Raw genomic sequence first — 25040 nt, 5'->3', positions numbered from 1 at the left:
AGATAACCCATAAACAACTGTCGTAAAATATTAGCCTAAGTAATTTCATAAATATCGACTAAAATTGACTATTTTCATCGTATAACACACATTGGTTTTTCGGGAGCGACGAAACTTACAAAAAACAAGTAAACACTGCACACAATTTTATCCCAGGCACCTTGAATGCAGCATAAAATTCACGCGAACTGCAGCGACATCTTGCGGCCTTTCGGATGATTTTAACCGCTCGTCGCTACGTGTCGTCGTTCCCGTTAATCCCGCCGTTTAGCCACAGGAACAGGCAGCGGCAAGTCAGCAGTGAAGGCAGCGCCCGTTCCGCCCTAGCAGTTCAGCTCAGACATGGGAGAAATCATCCTTCCGCGGCGCATGTTCCTCTGGAGCATGGCGGTCATCTATTTGATTGCTTTTGTTTCCCTCTATGTGCAGATACCAGGTGAGACATAACTTATTGGTATAAATGCGTGTGTGTTGTGTTAGCCTGTTAGCTGGGAACTTGGTTTCCTGAGTTCCTCCGCTTTTCATGCTGTCATGGCCAAGAAGCGCCTGGAAGTTTCTGTGGGCTTCGGTCAAAAAGCTTTCCTCCGCATGTACAGCCTGCACCGGGCTAACTTTACAAGCTAAGGGCTGCGGAGAGAGAACCAGCTTGTTGTGAAGACGCACACATGAGAGTAATGTTTTGTACTACAGCACCCACAAACCCCTGTTTCAACAGTGGCGTAGGCTTTTTTTCCCAGCAGAAGTCTGGAAGTCATGGCCCTTGTGTCAAAGGAAATGCATATTTCTTTGGTGCCAAAATAATTTCCCAGTGCAACCCTCAGTTCCTTTCAAGCCTTGCCAGAAATGTATTTTTAAATAGATGATCACATTTGGAATCGGTAATTACCAGTGAATCAGATTTTCAGAGTATATTCAATTAAATATAAATACAGAAACTAGATCATATCAAAGCATATTTTGTCTCTGTTGTACACTTTGAAATGCATTTTGATATCTACAGTATGCCCAGTATTCTTCTTTGCATGAGGCTGCAAATTCAAATGCTACTCTATGGCCTTTGCAGTGTACTTATCTCAATCCACCTGGACACCTGTGGCAGATTTTGGACTGATGTGTTCTCCACCACCATCATCAAAACATTAAATGAGGGAGTATAATTTGGAAGAATGGCTTTCATCCCTCCAGTAGTGTCCCAGAGACGTCTGCCGTGCAGCATTGAAGCTGTTCTGACACCTTGAGATTTGATAACACCATATGTTGTAGAGCTGCAACGTTTAATTGATTAGTTGTCAACTATTCTGATAACTGATTAATCTTTTTGAGTCATTGTTTAAGAAAAAAAAAGTCCAAATCCTCTGATTCCATTTTCTTAGATGTGCATATATACTTGTTTCTTTAGTCTTCTACGATAGTAAACTGAATATCTTTGGGTAGTGGACAAAACAAGACATTTGAAGACATTTTCCAGCATTTGAAGACATTTTATGGACTAAAGAACTCATCAATTAATCGAGAAAATAATCGACAAATTAATTAACAATGAAAATAATCGTTAGTCGCAGCCCTAATATGTTGTTGCTTCCCATGCTTGTGTCTATTTCCAGGGCTCTATGGTAATGAGGGGCTGTTGCCTGCACGTCGGCAACTGCGATATGGCGGTAAGTCTCTGATGGAACAGCTGCAGTCTTCTCCCACCCTGCTGTGGTTTGGACCTCGGCTCGGCCTAGACACACACACCGCCATGGAGCTTCTGTGCCTCTTAGGGGCGGCGCTGAGCCTGGCCGCCACGTTGATGGAGGCTCTACGAGACAGCGTGGTGTTTTTCTGCCTCTGGGCCATGTACCTGTCAATGTACCAGGTGAGGATACAGTAGCAGGCTGTAGCATGTTTTCTCTTACAGGTTGCTGTCATTGCTCTCATGATGTTTCTTTGCTTTTTGCTTTTTTGTGGCAGGTGGGCCAGGTCTTCCTCTACTTCCAGTGGTGAGTTTTAATTTGCAGATCTTTGTATTTAAATGTCTGTAATTAACATACCACTGCTGTAAACAGCAGCTAGTTGAGGGAACCCAAGTCCTTGGCAGTATGATGATATGATGATGTTTGTATCATCATAGCCATGTTTGTCTCTGCTGCTTTGCAACAACATCAATCTAAACAACCAGAATGTCCTCAGTCCTCTCTTTCTTTCTTTTGCTTGCCCTCTCTACTGTTTCTCATTACACTTACGACTTTAAAACCATCCAGGGACAACCTGCTTCTAGAGACGGGATTCCTCTGTATCCTTGTTGCTCCGCTGACATTAATCAGGGGGTCCCGGAGGGTCAGAGAACATGATGGTGTGACCTTCTGGCTGATGCGCTGGCTGCTCTTCAGGCTCATGTTTGCCTCTGGAGTGGTGAAACTCACATCACGCTGTCCCACTTGGTGGGGTCTTACAGGTATGTGTCTCTATGTTTGGAGGAGTGAAGCATTTTTTTTTTTTGTCTCATTTATGTCTTTACACTACAAGACGTACTGTGACACAAAGATTAAATCAGTTTTTTAGGAGCCACGCAAAATGCTTTCATGACAACTCAGCCACAAATGTTAATGCTCAAACTGTTCTGTATGTGTCTTTCTGTCTGTGAACTAAGTCTTTTTACACTGTGTTAAACAGCTCTGACATATCACTATGAGACTCAGTGTATCCCCACCCCACTGGCCTGGTTTGCCCACCAGTTGCCAGTTTGGTGGCAGAAGCTGAGTGTGATGGCAGCCTTCATCATTGAGATCGCTGTACCCCTGCTTTTCTTCAGCCCATTGCGCAGGCTCCGACTCGGAGCTTTTTACTTGCAGGTGGATATAAATTTACATGCTTGCTTACATGCTTTTTAAGTTTTCAAAGTTGTTTTCTTTCTATACTTTGCAGAGTTACTTCTAAATATACCCACAAACTGTCTCTTTAAATCTACAATTAACAAGGGTTTGCATGTTAAGTGTTCTTTCATCAAACGGCTGCTTCTTTGTGCACCAGGCAAAATTACAGGTTGATTTTCTTTTTCGTTGTATAGGTGCTGCTCCAAGTGCTCATCATTTTATCTGGCAACTACAACTTCTTCAACCTGCTGACATTAGCCCTCTGTCTGTCTCTGCTGGACGACCAGCACGTACACTTCTGGCTGCGCAAGACAGACAAGACCAACAACCATGGTAGGATGAACATAAACACTGTATACATACGCAGAGTTTCCAAGCTAATTTCGAAAATGTACAAAAATAGGGGGGAAGTTAATCTCACAATTCCCTGGTCATTTGGGATTTGTATTTAATAGTCGAGATACTGTACACATTTGTCCATTCAGTTTCCACAACTGTGGAATCAGCCAGTGTTGGATTTTTTTGTAATAGTGCTGCTCACTAGTCATCAGCATACATTAGCATATTAAACACCCACCAAATGCATATAAACCCTGCTTACAGAGGGCTTGAATATGGGCCTGCATTGTTTATGTTTACTTACCAGAGCATCTTCCTCTCTCTCTCTCTCTCTCTCTGTTCTGATCAGACTCCAAGCTGTGGTCGTGGCTGTCTTACCTGCTGGAGTTGGCAGTCTGGTCCCTCCTGATCTTTGGAACAATCGTATGCTTCGACCTGCAGCTGGATACCAAAAAGAACGCTGTCTCCTCCAGGACAGGTATGTGTGTATTTCATGTATGTAAACAAGTGAGTTTGCGTTTTGGAGTTTTTCATTCACGTTTTCGTCCTTCCAGCGTTCACATACCATCAGTTTAACCATTTTCTGAAGGCTGTCACCATCCCCTCTGTCTGGGTCGGGGTCCTGTCTCTCACGTGGGAGATAGTCAAAGCCATGTTCAGGTAGGACTCTCCTCTTGTGGGTTGGTGGGTGCTTGATTCTGTGGTCTGTCACAGCAGAAGTACAACAATAAAATGTGTAATGTGCCTTTTCTAGGTATGCATGTGTCTCTGGCTTCCTGAAGAGGTTTTGGGGAACCATCCAGTGGAGTCTGTTTGCTGCTGCCGCCGTCGCCATGTTCACCATCAGTCTGGTGAGTGCCGATGGAGATGCAGTAATGGTGGAATTTCATATCACAAAGCTGGTGATCTTTTCTCATTTCCACTCTGACTCTAAATTATATTTATAATGTAATTCTTTTCCAGGTGCCGTTCACCTATGTAGAGTATGACTCTCATGCTAGGTTGTGGCCAGGAGTGCGTAGGGCCTATGAGCTGGTGGATCGCTACCAGCTGGTCAACTCATACGGCCTGTTCAGAAGGATGACCGGCGTCGGTGGGCGGCCTGAGGTTGTCATCGAGGGAAGTAACGATGGAGTCAAGTGGACGGTGAGAGGAAAAACTCATCGTGGTTGATGGCGTTCAAGCTGACTGTTCTGCTACACCCTAGAAAGTAATTCACATCAGTTCATATCATGTTTCCTTTTTTTCTTGTAGGAAATTGAGTTTATGTATAAGCCAGGCAACCTGAGCGCGCCTCTTCCTGTGGTGACACCTCACCAGCCCAGGTTGGACTGGCAAATGTGGTTTGCTGCCCTCGGGGCTCATACGCAGGCTCCATGGTTCACCAGCCTGATGTACAGACTGCTGCAGGGCAAGACAGATGGTACGCAGCGCTGCAGTTGATTTGCTTGCTGACACTCTTTTATCTGCTTTAAGGATAATTAAGCACTGAATCAACAAAAAAAGAAAAGAAAATGATGATGTATTCCTTTATGGATTAAAGTTTCCAACCATGCTGCACATATGGCCACATCCAAACCAGTAATATCATAGCAAATGTTATGTCATCATATTGACAAGGCTTCCTGTGACATCACTAAATAGGTGATCAGAAGTGAATCTCTTAAGGTATCTGCAGGTCTTAAAAAGCACTGAATTTGAACTTCTACTTCTATAAACTAAAAATGAGACTGGTGTGACAGTGTATTGTGAGCAGGAAGCTATTTTAATCCTTTTTTGTGACATTTCAGTCAGACCTGTAGCAAACCTGTCACTACTGCTAGCTGTTAGCCAGGAAGCTCATCCACTCATAATGGACAAGTGTCAATTTAAGATAAATCTTATTTTGTAATCGGTTAATCCATCTGTCAGTTTTCTGCCACTTATCTGGATCCAGGTGACATTAATTGATTAATTCTATCACTAGGAACTATTGTTATACACAGTTTTCCGTCCATTCTTTGAACAATATGACCATGAAAAAGGTATTAAATTGCATTTATGTGCTATTAAAAAGGTCTATAGATTCTTACATTCAATTTGGTGAACCCTGCAGAAACCCTGATCCAGCTCTGGGTCATCGTGTCAGTCAAGATCAATCTAAGTGGCTTTTAGAGAATGTTAACTTCATGCGTAGAATTTGGCGCCCCCAGTGATATCATCAAAAAAGAGACTATGGCAGGCAGCGCTGCATGCAATACCATGATGTCTTTACTTTGAGTGATGAAAATATGATAAAGCCAAGTACAGTGCAGAAGCTCAGACAACCACATATTGATTTACAGTCTCTGTGACAGGGTGTCAGAGTGAGACACAGCTCCGTAACAGGGCCAGAGGTGCATCATGCTTGAAAGTTTCAACCCATAGAGCACTTTTCTTATTATTAATAGAAAGAACAAACTGAACTTTTGGTTTTTATGTTCTGCAGTGATAGAGCTGATCCAGACGGATGTTACTCAGTATCCGTTCCACAAGCAGCCGCCTACCTACCTCCGAGCCCACCGCTACAGATACTGGTTTACTGAACCGAAGGCTGACGGGTCAGTGCTCTCTCACACTTCCTCTGCTTCTGCTTCAGTGTGTTTACAAATACTGAAGAAATGTGATCATTCCTGGCTTTCAGAAGTAACCTGTGTGAGCTTAAAGCTATGAACACACAACACCACTGCCGTAATGAGAAGCTACTAAAACATATTTGAAATATTTCTCACATTTTCAAAAGTTTTGTCATTATTTTAAAACTATTTAAACTGATCAAATTTAGGTCAAGTATTTTTTAGTTCCTAGTCCCTCAAAACATTGTCAAAAAAACTGATTTACTTCTTTTTGTATTATGTTATTGGCGCACAGGGTTTGACTGTATTTTACTTAATTGCACATTGCAAATTTCTTGCTTGTCTTTGCTGTTTAGCTTGTTCAAACTCAAGAAGCATTTTATATCTCTGTTGGACAGCCTTTATAAATAATATTACACGCACACAAACAACAGGATATTTACTGCTTGGCCTTTTTTTTTTTTTTTTGGGCAGATCATACCCAGAGCGATGGTGGAGGAGGGTCTATGATGAGGAATTTTATCCCACAGTGCACCTGGGCAACACGTTCCTAGACAGCATGCTCAACCAGTACGGACTCAAGGTAAATATATCTTAAAATTATATATAAATTATAAAATTCTTTCTATATCACCCTTCTTCATAAAGCTTCCATTAGAAACTGTGGAAAACAAGGGATGACGGATGTAAGGAAATGTCAGTTTACAGGCTTTAATTCACTGACTCCAGTATTGATTGATCTGTGTTCACTATTTGTAGGATAAATCGCCTCCACGTCGTCCACCCAACACCACCGTTGCCCGGGCGATGAGGTGGATGCGCTCTCAGATCAAGGGTGTTCCCTCTGAAGTATTAATCTGGACCCTCATTGCCTGCAGTGCCACCCTCTGTCTGCTAAAGGGACTACGAAGCAAACACACAGAACCAAAAGCACATAACGCCTCTGTGACTGTGAACAATCACACAGAAACTGTACCTGACGGCACTTCAGACCATCTTGGGAAGTCAGATGAACATCAGGCAGCGGAGGAAGAGGAGGGGGAGCAGGGAGAGGACAGTGAGGATGAGGCAGAGGAAGGCGAGGGAGAAGAGAAAGGCAATGTCACTGATGATGAAGAGGATGAGACTCGAGAGGAGGAGGAAGAGATGGATGACGAGGAAGAAGAGAGAGAGAAAGACGTCAACCCGCGGAAGAGAAGGTTTTAAGATGCAGGTCGTCTTTTATCACCATCTGCCTTCATAAAACATAAGAAAAAATGACCAAAGAAGTTGTTCTTTGTATATTTGTATTTCCTGATGAGATGATTATGGAAAAAAGGTTTATTTGCTGTCTCATCTTACTGCAGTACATTCTCATATACCAGTCGACTTTATCAGATACTGATCACTTAATCACTTTAAGTGATCACTTAATCACTGTAAGTGATCAGTCACAGTTTGAAATCAGCAGATCTTACCAGGTTTGGACAAATATTAAAACCACCCTTGTTGGTTGATTTCTTTATGTTTAATCAAAGTGAAATCTTGTCAACAGAGTATGAACATGTATTTTTTTGTGTTTCAGAATTTTCTTCTATGGTGTTCCTGTTACTTTTTCTATGCGGGTTGTATGGCTGTAGTTGCACTTGTGTGGGTGTGGATGCACGTGTAAACTGTAAACGCAGGTGTTTGTGTTTTGCTTAATGTATTTTATATTTTGTTCCTGTGGTTGTTGGCCTCTGCTGTATGTACAGAACTAAAAAAAAAAACTGCACTTTTCCTTTTTTTTCACAAGTGTCTTTATATTTCTGTCTGTAAATGAAACAACACACAAAACAATGTAGTACTTTAAAAATGTTTTTTAACAACATAATACAATAAAATTTTCTGTCAATGAGTAATTATGAGTAATATGAGTATAATTTTAAGAACCTGAATTGTTAGTTTACACAAGATCAGATATAACATTACTCTAGTTATATTCTGAGTAGTTAGAAACTTGATATAAAAAATATTTGGTGATAAGTAATATGCGTACAGAAGGTACTAAGTGCAGTTATAGTATTATATATGTGATCAACTCTATCAGGTTATTCCTTGATAACATTTCATTGCTGTGTGGCATGTTGTCTGATTCACCACTTCAGTATTCCAGGACAGTACTTGTCGATCAGAGACTGGTAGTACGGCTTCAGCTTTTCAACGTCGGGCAGATCGGGGGTCTTTGTGTACAGGTCAAATTTGCTGTGGAGAGGACAGAAGGTTCAGCGTCAGGACAAAGTGACGAGTAGGACAATGTGCACATTAGAGAGAGAAATGCTCACTTGAACTCTTGGACCCAGGGCAGCATATTCAGGTCTTTGTCATTGCACAGGTGCATGTAGTCTCCATGGGAGTGCCAGGGGTAAAAGGAATGGAAGCGGATCATGCACAACCCCTGAAGAATAGGGATAATGAGTCTGTAACCACTGATGTAAATTTTTATTCTTCACTTACACATGACCAGTCAAGGCCACATAACTTTCTCTTCCATTGTGTGTCAACTGTGAAATAATTTGCCCAAACATAAATTAACAGTAATTTAATGTTAAAATGTACTCACTTCCTCTGGGATGGAGCAGTTGTTGAACTTCAGAACTCTGTAGAGATACTCTGAAGACAAAAATGCAGGAAAGTAAATTCAGTATCACTTCAATAACTACACATTTTCTTGTTTAAGAGTCAGTGTTTAATGGTGAATGTGTTTGAATGTGATGACATCTCTTACCGTCATGGCCCCAGGACATGAGGACATTGTCGAGCCCACAGTTTGGTTTATAGATCCCATGTTCAGTACTAAGAGAAAAAAAAATCACTTTATAATGAGACAAACTCCTTTATCAAACAAATAATCTATGTATAAAGTGCTGTAGATGATTATAGTAATGAAATACACAAGTTTAGTACAGCAGAGTACCTGTGATGGCATTGCATATAAATACAATATATATATATCATATATTATGTGCATTATTGATAGAATTCACTTTTTAAAGTAATCAATCGATCAACCCTTCGTTCACAGGCCTTGATGATGTAACATGAGAGTACCTACTTGTAGCTCGGGTTTTTGTCATCTGGGTTTTCCAGGAAGGTTTTGTCCCTGAACACAATGGAGTTTTGAAACTTGCAGCCCACAGGGAAGGTGTCCCCCACCACAGCCCACTACATAGTACACAGACACATTAAATACAAATGATCTGAAATAAAATAAAATCATGAATGAATATTTAAGAGAAGACAAAATGAGACCAATGTTATAAACATCAGTTTTAAGAAAAGCTAGTCGGAAAAATGAGACATTTAAGGCGGGATATTGAACTTAAACTCATCAGTGAGTTCAGGCACCATGATGGAGCTGTAGTGGCAGCTACTGTTACGTCTTAACTTTCTCATACCTGGGGTTCATCCCAAAGAGCCATGATTTTCCCAACATCATGGATCAGACCCACCAACTGGAACCAGTCTGCGGAGGAACAGTGAATACAAGACATTTACCAGACTTTGCATGTGCTTGTGTGCTTGTGTGTGTGTGTGTGTGTGTGTGTATGTGTGTGTTGCTGTTGTGTTTCTTTCTCCCTCTCTGTATGGTACCTTTGTCTGGGTGCTCTTTACGGATGCCCTCAGCAGTCTGGAAGGCATGGAACGAATTGGGGAAGTCCACATCAGGATCAGACTCATCCACCAGCTGATCTAGAGACATGATAGCGTCCATCATCCCCATCTGAGTGTGGTTGCAACTGGTCCATTCAGAATGCTGCAGGAGGATGAGAGTCAGATCATTATTAGGAAGGTATTCTTTCTCAAACATCTTTAGAAATATATTTGGTGAGAAAGTGCCTGAACAACTCTGAAAAAAAGTAAATCTAGTAGAAAAGGATTTTCAGTGTTAAATTTGAAAAACAACTTTTTGCATTATCCAGATGTGATCCATCTGTTTTATATTAACGCATCCAGTGAAATAAAAGCGATACTAATTCACCAGTCATCACTCATATTCTGAATGTTATCATACTGAAAGGACTCCTCCTCTTTCTATATTAAAATCATTCTCCAATATCCCTCAAAAGTCTGAGAACAGCTGAGTGGGTGATTTCTGCTGGAATACCTCCAGGTCACGTGTATAAAACAGGAAAGTGTTCCTGCGTAACCTTTAGTAGAGGTGAAAATGAGGTTAATCAAACAGTGTTTAGTTCAGACTGAACATCCACTGGCTCCTTGCCCTCTGGCTTTCATGTCTGGGGACTTGATGAGATTTGTTTGCTCAGTCTGAAAGGTTCATTGTGGTGCAAAACAAAAGTTCAGAAAAGATCAAGAGAATTCAAAGTCAGTGTGCAAGAGCACATTCTGTGTAAGAATGTATTGTGGTCAGAGTTTTTTGACTTTCTGCACAGCTGCAGTTTTTACTCTTGTTTTACTCACCTTTTGCTTCACAAAGTCCAGCGTCTGGTTGGTGTGCATCAGTTTGTACGTGTTGAACACACGGTCAACTAGACTTCCACTCTGAAACACACATATATATACAACATGCACCAATACAATTACAGCACCCTAGTTGTTTAAAATAAAGACAAGGAGTAACACCACATGAAATCTTTGCAGAAATTAAATTCAGAAATGCATTTTTGCACAAGTTGAAGCTTTGTTGCACTTCTAACACCCAGTCAGTAATGCAGCCTTCTGTGATTTCTGCATTACTTTCAAAACTTACTGAGACTCAGCAATTGAATTAAAAATTACATGAAAAGTTTGTATGTTGCAGTACACAGTATAGCAGTTCCATGGATCAGAGGAGGTTAATTAGTGCATACAGAGGAAGGTTTAAGGCACTAAACTTCTTGAAAACATAGCATCTCAGAAGGTCTATGTATGATGAAGATGTATGATTATAATAAGTTTGACTCAGACATTAATAATCAATCAGGGCAAAGATGCAGAGCTGCCTGTTTAAATCATCAGACTGTATGTAAAGAAAATCTCTATATACATTCTGGAGAAGTCGAAAAACTCACAAAATTCACAAAGTGATGTCAAATAGTTAACAGTTATGTTATTATTATTAACATTTCTAAATTAGATTTTTTACATATGTGGCAAATAGTATTTCTGCATAAATGTTAAGCTCCCATAATTCTAATAACAGTGTGTTTGTCACCTCTGAATTTGCCCTTCTGGCCATAAATTAATGCAGCATTAAATAAGAGTCATAAGCTGAAGAGAGGCTTTGAATGCTCACCTCAAAGTTTCTGTAGTCCTCCTTCTCTTTGGCTTCATTCTTCTCCAGGTTCGGCCGATATGCCAGAGATGGGTCTGGACCCTGCATTTAAAATAACAGACAATACAGAATACATTTTCAGGTTTTACATATAGTAGATACTTTCAAAAGAATAAGTAGAAAGGCACATACAAAGCTGATGAGCTTCATGGTTTGTGGATGAAGTCTTTGCAGCTGCAGTGTTGTGATGCGTTGATCCTCTGAGACTGAGCATCCGTCTCCCTGCCGGTATATATCCTGTTGGTTTAAACGATAATGCTTGCGACCTGCACTGCAAGCCTACATGAAGTGTACTCCAATGTCCAGTCACACTTTAACCAAACCTCACCTAATGGGGTACCCTGTGTTGAACTTTGGCCTTTGTACATGTGAGTTTGTGTGTGTGTGTTTTTTCAATAATCAGCAGGTTACATGTTTGGAGCGATGTAGAATGACTCAGTAGTTCTTTGTTCCTCAGTTTAGTTCTTTATTTTTAACCATATAGAATTTGTATTATTACTGGGAAATGGCATTATTTTATTTAAAAACCATCAGACCTGTCAGTATATACATATATCACCTATCACCTACACTAACAATTATACAAAATAAATCACACAAATAAAATAAAACCAAATAAAAGATACCTGCTTTCAGGAGTGTTTTTTTATTTCTGGGTATTGACCCCATAACAGGATCTGAATGATGTTTTCCCATGATCAAATATCCTGAAATGCCTTGGTTCGTTGTGTCAGACACACACACACACACACACACACACACACACACACACACACACACACACACACACAGACCTCTGTATTGCTAGGGATTGGTTATGAATGATTAGGAAAAAATTTCTTCTGTTTGTTGAACCAGAGGTAAAAGTGTTCAAACAAACCTCAGTTGATGATCCAGTGTTGCCTGTCTGTCACAAACACCAGACACCCTGTGTGATTTCAGTCCCAGCAGACAACCAGTTGTCCATCTCACCGCTTAGGACTGAATATGTGAATGAGAGGAAATTCTTCATATTAATCAGCTTTGATTAAGAGGAAAAGATGCACACTACATGTTTATGTGATGTGACCTTTTGTGGATTGTTGTCAGATTTGACATAAATTTACCTTTGGCTTACAGCCCTACTCCTGCTTCCTTCTCAGAAAGGTCAGTGACTGGATACACACACACGTAGACACACACGTAGACACACACAGCATCAAATACCTGAATAGGTCAAGCTTTTTGCATCATTTTACTGTTTGTTTGTCCCTGTGGAAAGTGTTGTCAAGTCACAACAGAGGTTCTCTCAGAGCACTCACATGGAGCAGGTCTAGACTGTACTACTCGTTGGGTCTCTGTATTTTACAGAGACCCAATGATTCCCCCATGAGCAAGAACATGGCAACAGTGGCAAGAAAAAACTCCCATTTAACAGGAAGAAACCTTGAACAGATTCAAGCTCTAGGTAGGCAGCCGTCTGCCGGCCATTGACTGGTAGGGTTGAGAGAGAGGGGGGGGGGGGGAGAGGGATATACAGAGAAGCACATAACAACAATAATAATAATAATAATAAAAAAGTTTATTAGTACATTTGCAGCTGCATTATGGACCAGCTGGAATGTCTTTAGAGACATGTTGGGACAGCCTGATAATAAGGAATTGCAATAATCCAGCCTAGAAGTAACAAAGATAACTCTCAGAGTCCTTACGGTGGTGCTGGAGGCCAGGGTAATGCCATCTAGAGTAGCTATATCATTATGTAATGTGTTTCTAAGGTGTTTAGGGCCAAGCACAATAACTTCAGTTTTGTCTGTGTTTAGTTGCAGAAAATTGCAGGTCATCCAGGTCTTTATGTCCTTAAGGCATGCTTGGAGTTTAGTTAAATGATTGGTTTCATCTGGCTTCATTGATAAATATAATTGAGTGTCATCTGCATAACAATGAAATAAATGAATAATATTACCTAAAGGAAGCATGGTGAATAGTATTGGTCCAAGCACAGAACCTTGTGGATCTCCGTGTCTAACTTCTGCGTGCATGGAGGATTCATCGTTAACATGTACAAACTGAAATCGATCTGATAAATAGGACTTAAACCAGCTTAATGCAGTTCCTTTAATGCCAATTAAATGTTCCAGTGTCTGTAATAGGATGTGATGGTCAATGGTGTCAAATGCGGCACTAAGATCTAACAAGACAAGTACAGAGAGGAGTCCTTGGTCTGATGCAATTAGGAGGTCATTTGTAACTTTCACCAGTGCTGTCTCTGTGCTATAATGCACCCTAAATCCTGAATGAAAATCCTTGAAACAAACTAGTGTTACGTAGAAAGTCACAAAACTGATTGGCGACTGCTTTCTCAAGGATGTTAGAGAGAAAGGGAAGGTTAGATACAGGTCAATAGTTGGCTAGAACACCTGACAACAGGAACGCATTCAGCCCCGACAAAACTTAGCAATGTGGTGCATTGTTGTAGTACTCAAACATTGCAACTGTGGCAACTGAGAAGGCCACTCTCTGCATTCTTTCCGAAGAATTTTTGGAGTCTGATGAGATCGGTTTAAATATTTATTTAATACTGCAAAATACACTTGATGTTATGGTCACTGCCCTTGCCATCCAGAATAGCAGAGAACATCCCAATTGAGTGAAGGGGTATGTGGAAAACTCTGGTTCCTAATTATAGTGATCCAACATTTGCCTCGCATTTCAAGGCAAACATTTCAGGTGAAGGATAATCCACCTTAATTATTTTACTATGATTATTAGGCCTATCATTATTGCTGATCACTGTTGTCGTGGTATGATATTGTAATAGCCTATTTACCATTATATATTTAGAGGAGTAGAGTGGAGTAGAAAGATTTATGAAAGTGTCACTCCACAATGGTACATACAATAGCAAAAGATACAAATATGTCTTAAAATCACTTTGCAGACCACTCTTAATATTGGGTAGACTCATGTCATTTAAATATAGCCTACAGTATATGTATATGTATTTGTTACATTAATCATAATGCCCAGCACGCCCTCCTAAGGAAAGGACATGCACCAGAAGACAGAAGACATTTCAAATTACTAAATGATATTTAGACAGACTTTAAAGGACCAGTGTGTATGTTTTAGTGGCATCTGCCTTTCAAATGAGATCATGGCTATGAATAATAACCATATATATATATATATATATATATATATATATATATATATATATATATATATATATATATATATATGCACTACAAAGACATTTGGACTCATTTTTGTAAGGCCATTTTCATATCTGCCTCAAAAGAGGATACTGGACACATGACATCACAAAAGGCAGAGCGGTCAAGCCTCAGTCAAGTTTAACAATAAGAAATATAGATCCCCAACATTAGTTTTGACACTGATAAGGTAATATATACTAATTTGAATATTTTTGTGTTTCTGATTATTTGGAGAGAAGCTCTAAATCAGAATAATTTGAAATCTGAAATACCTTGCACAGTTTTGTCTGTATATGTGTGTCAGTCAGTGGAGAAACCATCTTTTAGCCTACAACATGTATCACATTAAAACAATTACCTGAAATGTCTTTTTGATTTGTAAGTCAATCAGTGTGTCCAGTTAATTTACAGGTTTTGGAAAATTAGTTGTATTTACCATTTAGGAAGGGACTATTTCTTTAAAGGGGACGTATCATGCAAATTTCCTGTATATGTTTTTATTCTGGGGCTCAACTGGTACATCTTTGTATTATTGACAGTTAAAAAAAAAAACTAAACTATATTAGTCTTATACTGACTCTTATGCAGCCCCTTAGTTCAGCCTCTGTCTGAAACAGGCTATTTAGCTCCTGTCTCTTTAAGGCCCCCCTCTTGATAAGCCCACTCTGTTCTGATTGGTTAACTCGCATAACTCAGCAGACTTCCAGAGGCTACATAAACAAACAAATGATAAATAAAATTAACAATAATAGTCAGATTTCACTTATTTTTCTTGTTCTTCCTTCTCAAATACATCTGTACATGTTTGAGCCTGAATCCAAAATATATGAGTGAACAACATGAATAATGCATTGGAAAACCTTAGCAACAAAGAAAGAACGTGCGAACGATCTGATGTCATCACAAGAAGGAAGTAGAGGTAACATTGCAAATAAGAGTTCAGGGCAAGCTGAAGCCTGGGCTTTTGACTTTCAGGGAGCATTTTTACATACGTTCATCTCAAGTTTTGCACCTTTGACCATGTTTAACATAGACATCCGACATCCTAACGGTATAAAAATAACAGAAAGTCACAAGAAGCATGTTATGTTCCCTTTAAAAAAACCTGTGAGAGATGCTGTGTTTAGGCTAAAGGAAAAAGAAGTTTGTACTGAACTGTAGGCCTTGTCATTAAAAGTTGTAAAAATTAAGATGGACGTGTTTTGGGTTACTTTGGGGGTGCAACGTATGTACACACATATAGTCACAAGGTAGAACAGAGGTACAGTATGTAATGTGATGAACTTGACAAATTTGGTGGCAGTCGTTTGGACTTTTCACTTTCCTTATCGTTGACTCTCGTGGGCTTCCTAAAGTGTGTGGGAGCCCAGATTAATAATCATTTTCATTAAGATAGTGTGAGATAAATCGTCCAATCATTAATAACTATACAGGTATTATTATTATGTAAATGGTCACACTTGCATCTCAAACTGTTGTTAGACAGATAAAAAACATGTGAGTGTTTGACTGGAGTTTTATTACACAATGCTGCTGTTGTAAAGACTAAAAGATAGTTTACAAAAGGACACTTGAAGGGGCTTGCACAACATGAACATGAAGATTTAGTGAAGTGGGACATTTACAGCAAAGTGGTCTCATTAATTTAAAGTTAAATAACACATTTTAAAAATTCAAGTCATACTCAATGTAAGGAAAAATAAAGTGCTTTCATGCATTCCTAATAAACATTTAACCTGTGAGAACAACTACTGAAACTCTCAACTAACACAGAAAAGTAGGGGACTATAAAGCCTCACATAACACTTTGATAGTCAACATTCACAGTGATGCTTAATTTGGACAGGTGAAAGGCATACAACAACTATAAGGCTTAACAAATGATTAACATTTGATTAACAAATGATTAAACCTATTAAGGCTCCAAAAACAGACTTTGAAGCAGCAAAAATCAAGCTGAAGCATTGCAGATTAACAGTTTACAGGTCAAAAAGCCATCTGCTGAATGGATGTCCTGTCTCTGGTTCAGTTGTTAATGGAGTAAAGACAAGCTAAGACGTACACAGACAGATCATGGATTAGGGTTAGTGGTTATTTTGGCTGATTGTGCGCACTGCAGGGTTTTGGGTGAAGGGTTAACTGGGTTTGATTGGAGGATATTCTTGGTTTCTGTCCGTGCTGATGTAAAGCTACTTGTTTGCACAGAGATGAGGGTGCTTTTAAGAGACAAGGGTGGATTAACTCTGAGCTCAGGAAAGTTCAGATCAGTAGGATCAACAATGGTGACGATAGTCCGGTAGGCCAGTTTGACGGAGGCTTCTCTGGTTCACAGTTTTTCATGTATGCACACGTCACTGGATAAGTGCCACACCACAAAAGTAAAGTATAATTCAATTTTACTACAACTGTTATTTCAATAGTTTTGGTAATCTATTGTCTATTGGTTATGTGATAGTCTTCTACTCACCAAAGTAATTGCTAAGATTCAGGAGCACGGCAACATCGCTACAGCAAAATCTGATGGGGCAACAAAATCTAATGTTTCTTCTCAGTCAGATGATCAGACTATGGTGAGTATAGCAGGACCCAAGTAAACTGATGGATGTTTAAAACGGATACTTTGGTTAATAATTTTGTTGTTTGCCTTTGTTTTCTCTTCCAAAGAAGTTTCGCTAACTTGGAGGTTTGTTTAAAGGGTTACTCCGGTGTTTTAGTATTCAACTTCCAGCCTGATACAAGCCCACATCTTGTAAACTCCACACCTGAGTTTGATACATTTCTCAAACCCAAACTGAAATAGAATTATTTTCTCAGACTTTACTTCCTAGCTCACCAGCGCATCTTGGTAGGCTACTGGTTAAGCCACAAAACCACAACATCCATGGTTTGATTTTGGCAAGGGACATTTGTTGCATGTCACCCCCAGTCTCTCTCTCACTGTCATCTCACTCGACTGCTGCTACAAATAAAGACATAAAAATGTCCAATATAATCATAAAAAAAAACAGTTCCCAGCTTGCGTCTCTTGTCGATGTTGCTACATTCCCAGATCTCAGCAATTTTTAATTGATGAGTATAATTTCATTCTTACCAACAACAATTATGGTCAAATTGATTATTATATAATGAATCAATGCTCTCAACCCCAGTATGTATAGATGGGTGCTGAATTATTTAAGAAATGTTGTAATAAACCAGAATGATCCTTTAACAATAATGCAGCTGAGATCAGATGACACACCACTGACTGACACTAAAGGCTTATTTGTGCCCTAATTTTATCACTGATGAAAAACAGGACCTGGTATCTGTGAGACTGTAGATTAACTCTAACAAAAGTTTTCATCCAAGGCGTCTTCGTGTTAGCCGTAGCTGTGAGGACTGCGAGGGTTGATGGGGGAGGAGTCTTCCCTCCCGCTCTGTCCGATCAGCTGGTAGAGACGGTGACTGAGGTTCTGAACCTGACAGGTGCCCAGGACGCACCCCACCCTCATCAGATGGCCGTGGCCCCTTCCACCACCGTTGATGGCATGACGACGACCTCGTGACCCTCGCTGCCAGACTGGCGCTTCCTGTAGCACGCTGTCATTCTGGTCAAGCAACAGTTCAGACAACCTCGCCGGGGGCTCTTTGTGCAGGAGGGCCCTCCAGATGATATGTCTGTCTCCCTGGGTGATGTGGTTGTCAAGGACAACAGTGAGATCAGACGCAGTAGGCATGATGGCGGTGTAAGAAGACTTTGGGTATTTACAGGTTTTGGGTGAATTGAGCCTTTGATGCAGAGAAACAGAGAAAGAGAGAGAAATGTTTAGATACAAGGCAGCACAACACACACTCAGCCTATTCACATATGATGCTGCGCAGTCATGCGCCTGTCGCCTGCTTGGGTTTCTTAGTGTAAGTGGATCGCTAAGATGAGATGAAATGCCTCACAGGAAGTCAGGCTTGTACTGCAGGAATGTCTGCGGTACTCAATCTGTGGTCTCATCTTTTTTTTTTTTTTTTACCAGTAAGAAAACAGAGAAAGACAGGATTGAGAGAGAAAGTGAGAAGGAAAGATAGAAGGAGAGATAGACAGAGGGTGGTGAACAGGTGAGTTTCTACTTCTGTAGCTGACTTATCCAGCTGTACTATCTCTGCATCTGATAGGGTGTGTAAGTGTGTGTGTGTCTGTTGTTACTCATCATAAACTAGCTTGCATATCACATTATTCTTATTATTGGTGTGTCTTCTTTAAGTCAACATACCTATCAGAGCATAAAACATACCTGCAGAAAACTGGTTGTGCCACCCCACAGAATATACAACAACAAGGTGAAACAGCATTAAAAAATGTATCACCAGATGCTCTGTAGGTTGGGTGCGACAACAAGTGGTTAGCTACAGCTTCATTATTAAACTTATTGGCCCAGTGCCACCTAACTAGAAAAGTGTCATAGAGACTTTTAACACCAGCACCTAATAACAAAATATGTGCAATCAATAACAGTGATATTCCGCCTAAATTTTTTATTTTGTGTGTTTCACATGTTCCTACCCATAGACTTGAAATAAGCTCTTATGCAGAGCAAAATAGATTCACTACAGCCACAGTGGATCTGTGACGAATTTAGAGCGAAAAAAAAAATCTAAAGGTCAATAGAAACTTCTCTAACCCCTCCTAAACATATTCCACATACCACAATTCCACAACATATTACTTTCACAGTCAAAAAAGCACTTTCTAAATACACAACATGTAAAAGATAAATGAAAAGATAAATGCGGACATGAAGTATTCTTTATATTTAGAGATGTTTCCCCTTTCTTCAAGGGCCTTGAAAAAGTTGTGTACTGCCATTTTTATTACTACATCTCAGAGGTGAGAGAGGATAATCTGCGAACCTGCTGCCTGCCTTGGATTTGGTGGCTGTTCCTCCATCTTTTTCTCCTGATTCTCTGTGGTCACATGGTAGGCACAGAAAGAACAATTAAGATTTGAAAGGGCACAAATTCGAATGAGACGTTGCCATCACGAGGGTCAGTGAGCAGCTCAAGATTACACTACCACCTCGAGAGGCACCCTGCATGTGTTTTGGGTCCAATACAGTCAATACTGATATTGTAATAAAACTGAAACTGATATCGATGCTCTCATCTGACTCTGGTTAAAACAACAAACATGCACATTCCTCAAAATGTCAAAGTGTTCCTTTGAAACACTTGAGACACTTGGCTGAGTACTGCTTACTCATCTTCACGTGGACCTGCACAATACAGTTAAAGAGTGATGAGTTGTTTCCTTACATGTCTTTTAGTCAATTATTGAAAGTTTGGACCAAGACTCTCAAATATAAGCTAGCGACCCCTTGAGGCTCTGCCTTTCCTGCACCCAACCGGCCCAAAGTGGTTTGAACCGACTGACACTACATCTGTTCCATCATCAGCACAGCTAAAAGATAAATATCCAGTTAATCAACAACAGTATCTAACAGCAGCAGAGGAAGAAACAGAGCAAGAGAGTGACAAAAACAGAGCACAATGTAGGCATCAGTAAGAGGCCCCTACACTGCCACTTCTCAAGTAGTACTTTCTCTCTCACCTCCCTGCTGTCTAGCCTTACTTTTTTTTTCTCACGTCACTGCAATACCTTTTTTCTTTTTCATTCATGCCCACTCGCTCTCAGATGTTCAAGAGTTCAGAGCCGGTCTGTTTGACCATGTGACCGGTCAGAAATGATGCAATACTGAGTGTAGAATAATATAAGTAGCTGGGGTGAAAGAGCACTCAGTGCTTTCAGTCTCTGTAGATTGTTAAGCAGGCTCAAAACAATAACACAGTCATATATTTACTCGTGTCATTTTGTGTTGCTGACAGGACTGAGTGGTTAAATAAAGACACTGGAATTTGGGGCATAACTCTGGGACATATATAACCAACTCTTATCTAAATAATAACTAAACTTAACTGTGTTAGTAATGTGTTTACACATGTTGCAGCACAATCCATCATCTATTCACAATCTATTGCAGTACACATGTACTTAAAACCTGCTTAAATATGGGTTTTGGTGTTGTTAGAGGAGTCGGTTGAGATTTAAGTAGCATTTGAATGGAAATATATTCAGTCTTTCTCCCTCTAAATGTAATGTATTACTCTGGCATTAGCATGGTATTATGTTAATGAGTATTGTTGAAACTATTTATGTTTATTTGATTTTATATTCTAGGAAAGGTAGATAAGATTAGACCTATTCAAATCACCACAGGTATAATAATGTGCATTTTTATTGTATTGGTTGTGCATGAGAATACTGCAGATACTATGTCACCAGCACTCAGCTACTATGCCAACCCCATGATGTGCAACTGTCCTGCAAAATAGAAAATCACTTTATGTGCGTGTATGCTTCTGTGTGCACACTCATACTTTCATGTCGGCTATTCATGAGACGAGAAACAAAGAATAAGGGGAGGCGAGTCGACGGATCAAGATAATGTTTTTGTTTGTTTAGTGTGAAAAGTGGGCCAAAATACCATATGATCTTTATCCTGTAAGTAATCCTGACTGGTATTCTGATCACTCTTCTGGCTGGACACCTTTGGCTCTCACTGCCAACACACGCGCACACACTCATTCATTCACTTATTCACGTATACTCACTCACTGACTAACTCACTTGTGGCATTGCCCTAACTCTATTAGTGTTCACTTCTTTTTAATGGATGCTGAGCTCTGGCAGCTCTGGAAAACACACACATACACAAACACACACACACACCCACACACTGGCATAATGTTAGTTGGCGGTGCATTAGTGGGCATACACGTGCAAGTGACATGTGACTGCCTGGCAACAAACACAGCTTATCAACAAAAATACATGAATACACATTATATATGCAAAAACTCACTTTCCTGCTCTACACCTGCATGCACACACCTGCAGTGGGTGCATTTATCTTTATCTCTCTCTCTCTCACACATACACACACACATGCACACACATACACAGTTAAAAGGCCACCTGTGGTGAGGGTTAGAACACAGTTGTCTCTGGAGGGAAAGCCACTTGGCGAAGAGAAGCTTCCCAGAACAAGTAAATGTAGGCCACTGAACTGCTTGCCATTCTCTACGTAGCACAACCAATACAGGTGGGCTGCAGCCGCTCTGACATACAGCAATGAACTAATGAAAGTATCTGCATGTGTCAAAGATGTGACATTTAAATGAAAAGTCTGTGCTTTTAGGTTGAACAGTTGTCACAAAGAGCACAAAAAACTTCATCTTAATGCCAGCTTTAATGAGATTCACTGTCAGTACTATCAAAAATGTTAAGAATCCACAGTTTTTAAAACATTACCAGGCCTGATCAGATACTGATTGTGATGTTTGAGAGCTTGTAACTCTATAGGAGCCAGAGGCCCAACTACCTCCCACGTGGCATCTGCATGCATGCATCTTTTTAGTTGAGGAGCTTTGCTGTTTTATGTTTTTATTGATACAACTGCTCTATATCACAAGATTTGGTTCTGCCACAAAGAGGAGCATGAAATAAGTTTGTTCTTAAATTGTTTCATAGTAATCAGCACTGCATGATGGCAGTATGAGTCGAGGTGAATACTTCTTTGTGTTCGACCTCTCTCTCATGTTTTTCCTCTCTCCTTCTCTCATGTGTGTGTGTGCTGATTGTGTGAGAGTCCAGTTTGTGGACCTGTGGAGAGTCTGAGAGCAAAAGGAGCTTCTCCAACATTCCTCCCATGTTAGAGCCCAGCATGTGGTTCTTCACAGAGGAACTGGACACACATACACACACACAGCTTCCTGTCGTAACTCCTCACAACTACTTTGTGCAAAGAAAACTTTTTGTCCCTATCGGAGCCCCACCGTTTCACTACTAGTAATTGTTACTGGGTCTATTTGTTATTTTCTCCCCCTCTTCCTCTCTTTATCTTTCCAAAATTACAAGAGTACAAGAGTGTTACATCCATCAGTGTTGAATCACAATGAGATCCTCTCTTCTTTTTCCCATCAGCCAGGGATATTTTGTGGACACCTGCTGCGCTTAAAGCTCCTTTTTTCTTATTTAAAAGAAAATGCATTTTACAGTATCGCAGCATTACATCATCTGACTGTCTATCTGAGAACAAAACTTTGCAATGCAATAATAAGAAAAAATGGAAAAAATGGAAAAAATAATATGCTGTGTAACATGTATGCAGAAATAAATATATGATGTCACATGCTATAATATGTCAATAGCTCATTATTGTTTCAAAGCTTTCTCAACTTATTGAAGCAACTCTTGATTTCTCCTTTTCACTATTCAAATATCCAACTTAACTAAAATTCACTGTAGCCCTTCAACTATGGGCTTACTGCATTCACAGTTTGTTATAAAAAGGATAAATGATGGAAAACTCTGTTACATAAGGCTCATAGATCACACATTCTCCCCTTGACCCTCTATCTCTAAAACACAGATAACATCAAATAATACAGTCATCAAATAATAAAGTCTTCAGATCAGATCACAGAGGCTGCTGGAAAATAAACTGATGATACCCGAGTCTGCATGTGACAGTTCTTTTTTAAAGTGTGCTACTGTTCTCAGCTCTCAGTCACAAGATGCATTCACATCCACAACTATCACAACCTCCAGTGAGTGAGTTATTGTCATCTGCATTACTGAGTCTGTGGCGTGTTTGCTGCTCGGCCCCTCGGTATGCACATGTGTCCTTGTCCAAAATCCCACTAAATCACCCTCACCTCTGATCTGCCTCACCTCCTGCTGCTGAGAGGAATTACCTCATTTTGCTGTTGGACCTTTTTCTCACATTAATGACTGTCAGGAGACAAGAGCGAGACCTTTAATGTCCTCCAGAGTGATGCTCTATTAGTGCTGCAACTAATGATTATTTTCATTAGCCTACCAATGAACCTGTTCATTGTGTTTTTGATATATCAGTCAGTGATTTAGTCTATAAAATGCCCGTCACAATGCCTAGAGGTGATGTCTTCAAATATCTTGTTTAGTCAGACCAACAGTCTTAAACTGTCTAAATAGATATAAGATGCACAGTAAAGAATAAACGCAGCAAATCCTCTGACTGAAGAAGCTTTTTTTTGTTCTGTACGATTAATTGAGTAGTTGTTTCAGCACTAACCACTATATCCATCACAACAAAGGCAAACAAGTGAAATAAAGGCTTTTTGATTGGGTAGTTTTGGACATTTTCCTTCTCTGAATTGGGGGAGAGTTTCACATATTGTTCAGATTTTTTAAAAAACAATTGTAATTTGGCTGTATATACATTTTTGCTTGACTTGACTTTTTATTATTTTAACAGCCTATTTTATTGTGATTAAATGATTGGATATCAAAGCCAAAATAGACCATAGAGGGCCTGTTGTATGAATATGGATGTGGCACCACTGGGGGACAATGGGCTTCTTAAGAACAGTAAAGTTACTACTCACTAAGATAAAAGATAAGATAAGATAAGATAAGATAAGATAAGATAAGATAAGATAAGATAAGATAAGATAAGATAAGATGAGACTTTATTGCCTCGGAAGGAAATTTGTCTTGGACACAATACAAATTTCCATTATTGGGTGATATACTGTATGTAGGCTAGATCCGCTAGAAGTCTCTAATGGGTTAAAACATCAATAGCACATCTTGATATTTTGTTGGAAACGTTTTTTTGTCCTTTAAGTGTCCAATTCATTATAGCCAATGTCAAAAGTAGCCTAATAGCTTAACTGAACTGAACAGATTAAAGCATTTCAGCATATTTCTGCTACTGTAGGACATGACTTAGTGAGAGCTCACTCGGGCATCATAAAAACTTTAACCAAAGTTTTAAGTTAAAATTTGTTCGCTTTTCTAAATTGTCCACCTTCAAGTAGAACAGCATACTGTCTTCAGCCAGTAAATGTCCGGTGAGTTGGTGCTACCTGTGTCTGTGACTGGGGCTCTGCAGAGTCAAAGCCCGGGACTGGATCTCCAGAGGCAGGAGGCCGAGCAGCAGGCACAGCCACGCCGGCAGCAGAGCGCACATGACGGCGCAGTGGAGATGCGCTCCCCGGAGGAGGCGGGTCCCAGAAGACCAAACTGCTAGTATTATAATAAAAATAAAAAAATAAAAGTGATCAGGAGGGGGAAAAAACTGCGTAAAACTCCTGAAAAAACTCTCGAATTTGAAGTTATTTCTAACAAGTAAATTGTCCCTTATAGGTGAGTGACATTGACAGCATCCTCAGTCTCTGATGTCGTTTCTGTTGCATCCTCCGCACTCTGACCCTTTAGTCTCGCTCATGAAGAAATCCACAGGAAAAAAGACGTGAAACTCAGGAGCTCATTGACGCTCACATAGGGAGCTACTGAAGACCTGAGCTTTCTCGTTTATAAAGCCTGATCGAGGGAGGAGGGATAGGAGGAGGAGGAAGAGGAGGAGGAGGAGGAGGAGGAGGAAGGCTTATTGTCTGTCCTACAACGACCTAACCTCTAATGAACCCCACAACCTAATTAAACCTCAAGAACTCCAGTCTTCTCATGTAAGTTACAGAGGTGCAACACCTTTACCATATTGTTTTTTTAAAAAAATATATATATATGAAGTCAAGGTGACCTTTTAGATTTTTTATCATTGGATTTAATTTCTTTTTATACGAGGAACTTCTATTTGTGGCCATGGTAAGCTTGACCCACTTAGAAATGAACTGCTGAAGCCAACACTAACACAGTCATATTCAAGCAATAATAAAGACCTTGACT

General features: G+C 39.9%; 3 protein-coding genes across 3 annotated transcripts; 1 reads left to right on the top strand and 2 right to left on the bottom strand.

Moving 5' to 3' along the window:
• Positions 1-218: 218 nt before the first annotated feature.
• On the top strand, positions 219-7668 carry lmf2a (lipase maturation factor 2a). The gene is made up of 14 exons (XM_067589627.1): positions 219-436; positions 1605-1858; positions 1954-1982; positions 2244-2437; positions 2656-2834; positions 3050-3188; positions 3544-3672; positions 3749-3854; positions 3949-4045; positions 4158-4340; positions 4449-4617; positions 5662-5773; positions 6263-6371; positions 6548-7668. Exons 1-14 carry the CDS (start codon positions 343-345, stop codon positions 6992-6994), a joined length of 2241 nt encoding a protein of 746 aa, XP_067445728.1. The 5' UTR covers positions 219-342; the 3' UTR covers positions 6995-7668.
• On the bottom strand, positions 7544-11378 carry miox (myo-inositol oxygenase). The gene is made up of 10 exons (XM_067589628.1): positions 11214-11378; positions 11043-11123; positions 10229-10309; positions 9401-9563; positions 9205-9272; positions 8862-8971; positions 8535-8602; positions 8370-8419; positions 8092-8204; positions 7544-8011 (listed from the first exon to the last, which is right to left on the bottom strand). The coding sequence occupies exons 1-10, from the start codon at positions 11229-11231 to the stop codon at positions 7903-7905; spliced, it is 861 nt and encodes a 286-aa protein (XP_067445729.1). The 5' UTR covers positions 11232-11378; the 3' UTR covers positions 7544-7902.
• Positions 11379-15780: 4402 nt separating this feature from the next.
• adm2b (adrenomedullin 2b) lies at positions 15781-24653 on the bottom strand. The gene is made up of 2 exons (XM_067589629.1): positions 24221-24653; positions 15781-18049 (listed from the first exon to the last, which is right to left on the bottom strand). Exons 1-2 carry the CDS (start codon positions 24322-24324, stop codon positions 17641-17643), a joined length of 513 nt encoding a protein of 170 aa, XP_067445730.1. The 5' UTR covers positions 24325-24653; the 3' UTR covers positions 15781-17640.
• Between the last annotated feature and the right edge of the window lie 387 nt (positions 24654-25040).

The sequence above is a fragment of the Thunnus thynnus genome, chromosome 5, assembly GCF_963924715.1.
Source record: "Thunnus thynnus chromosome 5, fThuThy2.1, whole genome shotgun sequence".
Taxonomy (NCBI): Eukaryota; Metazoa; Chordata; class Actinopteri; order Scombriformes; family Scombridae; genus Thunnus; species Thunnus thynnus.
Note: the sequence above shows the minus strand (reverse complement) of the source record. Positions and strands in the feature narration are given on the sequence as shown.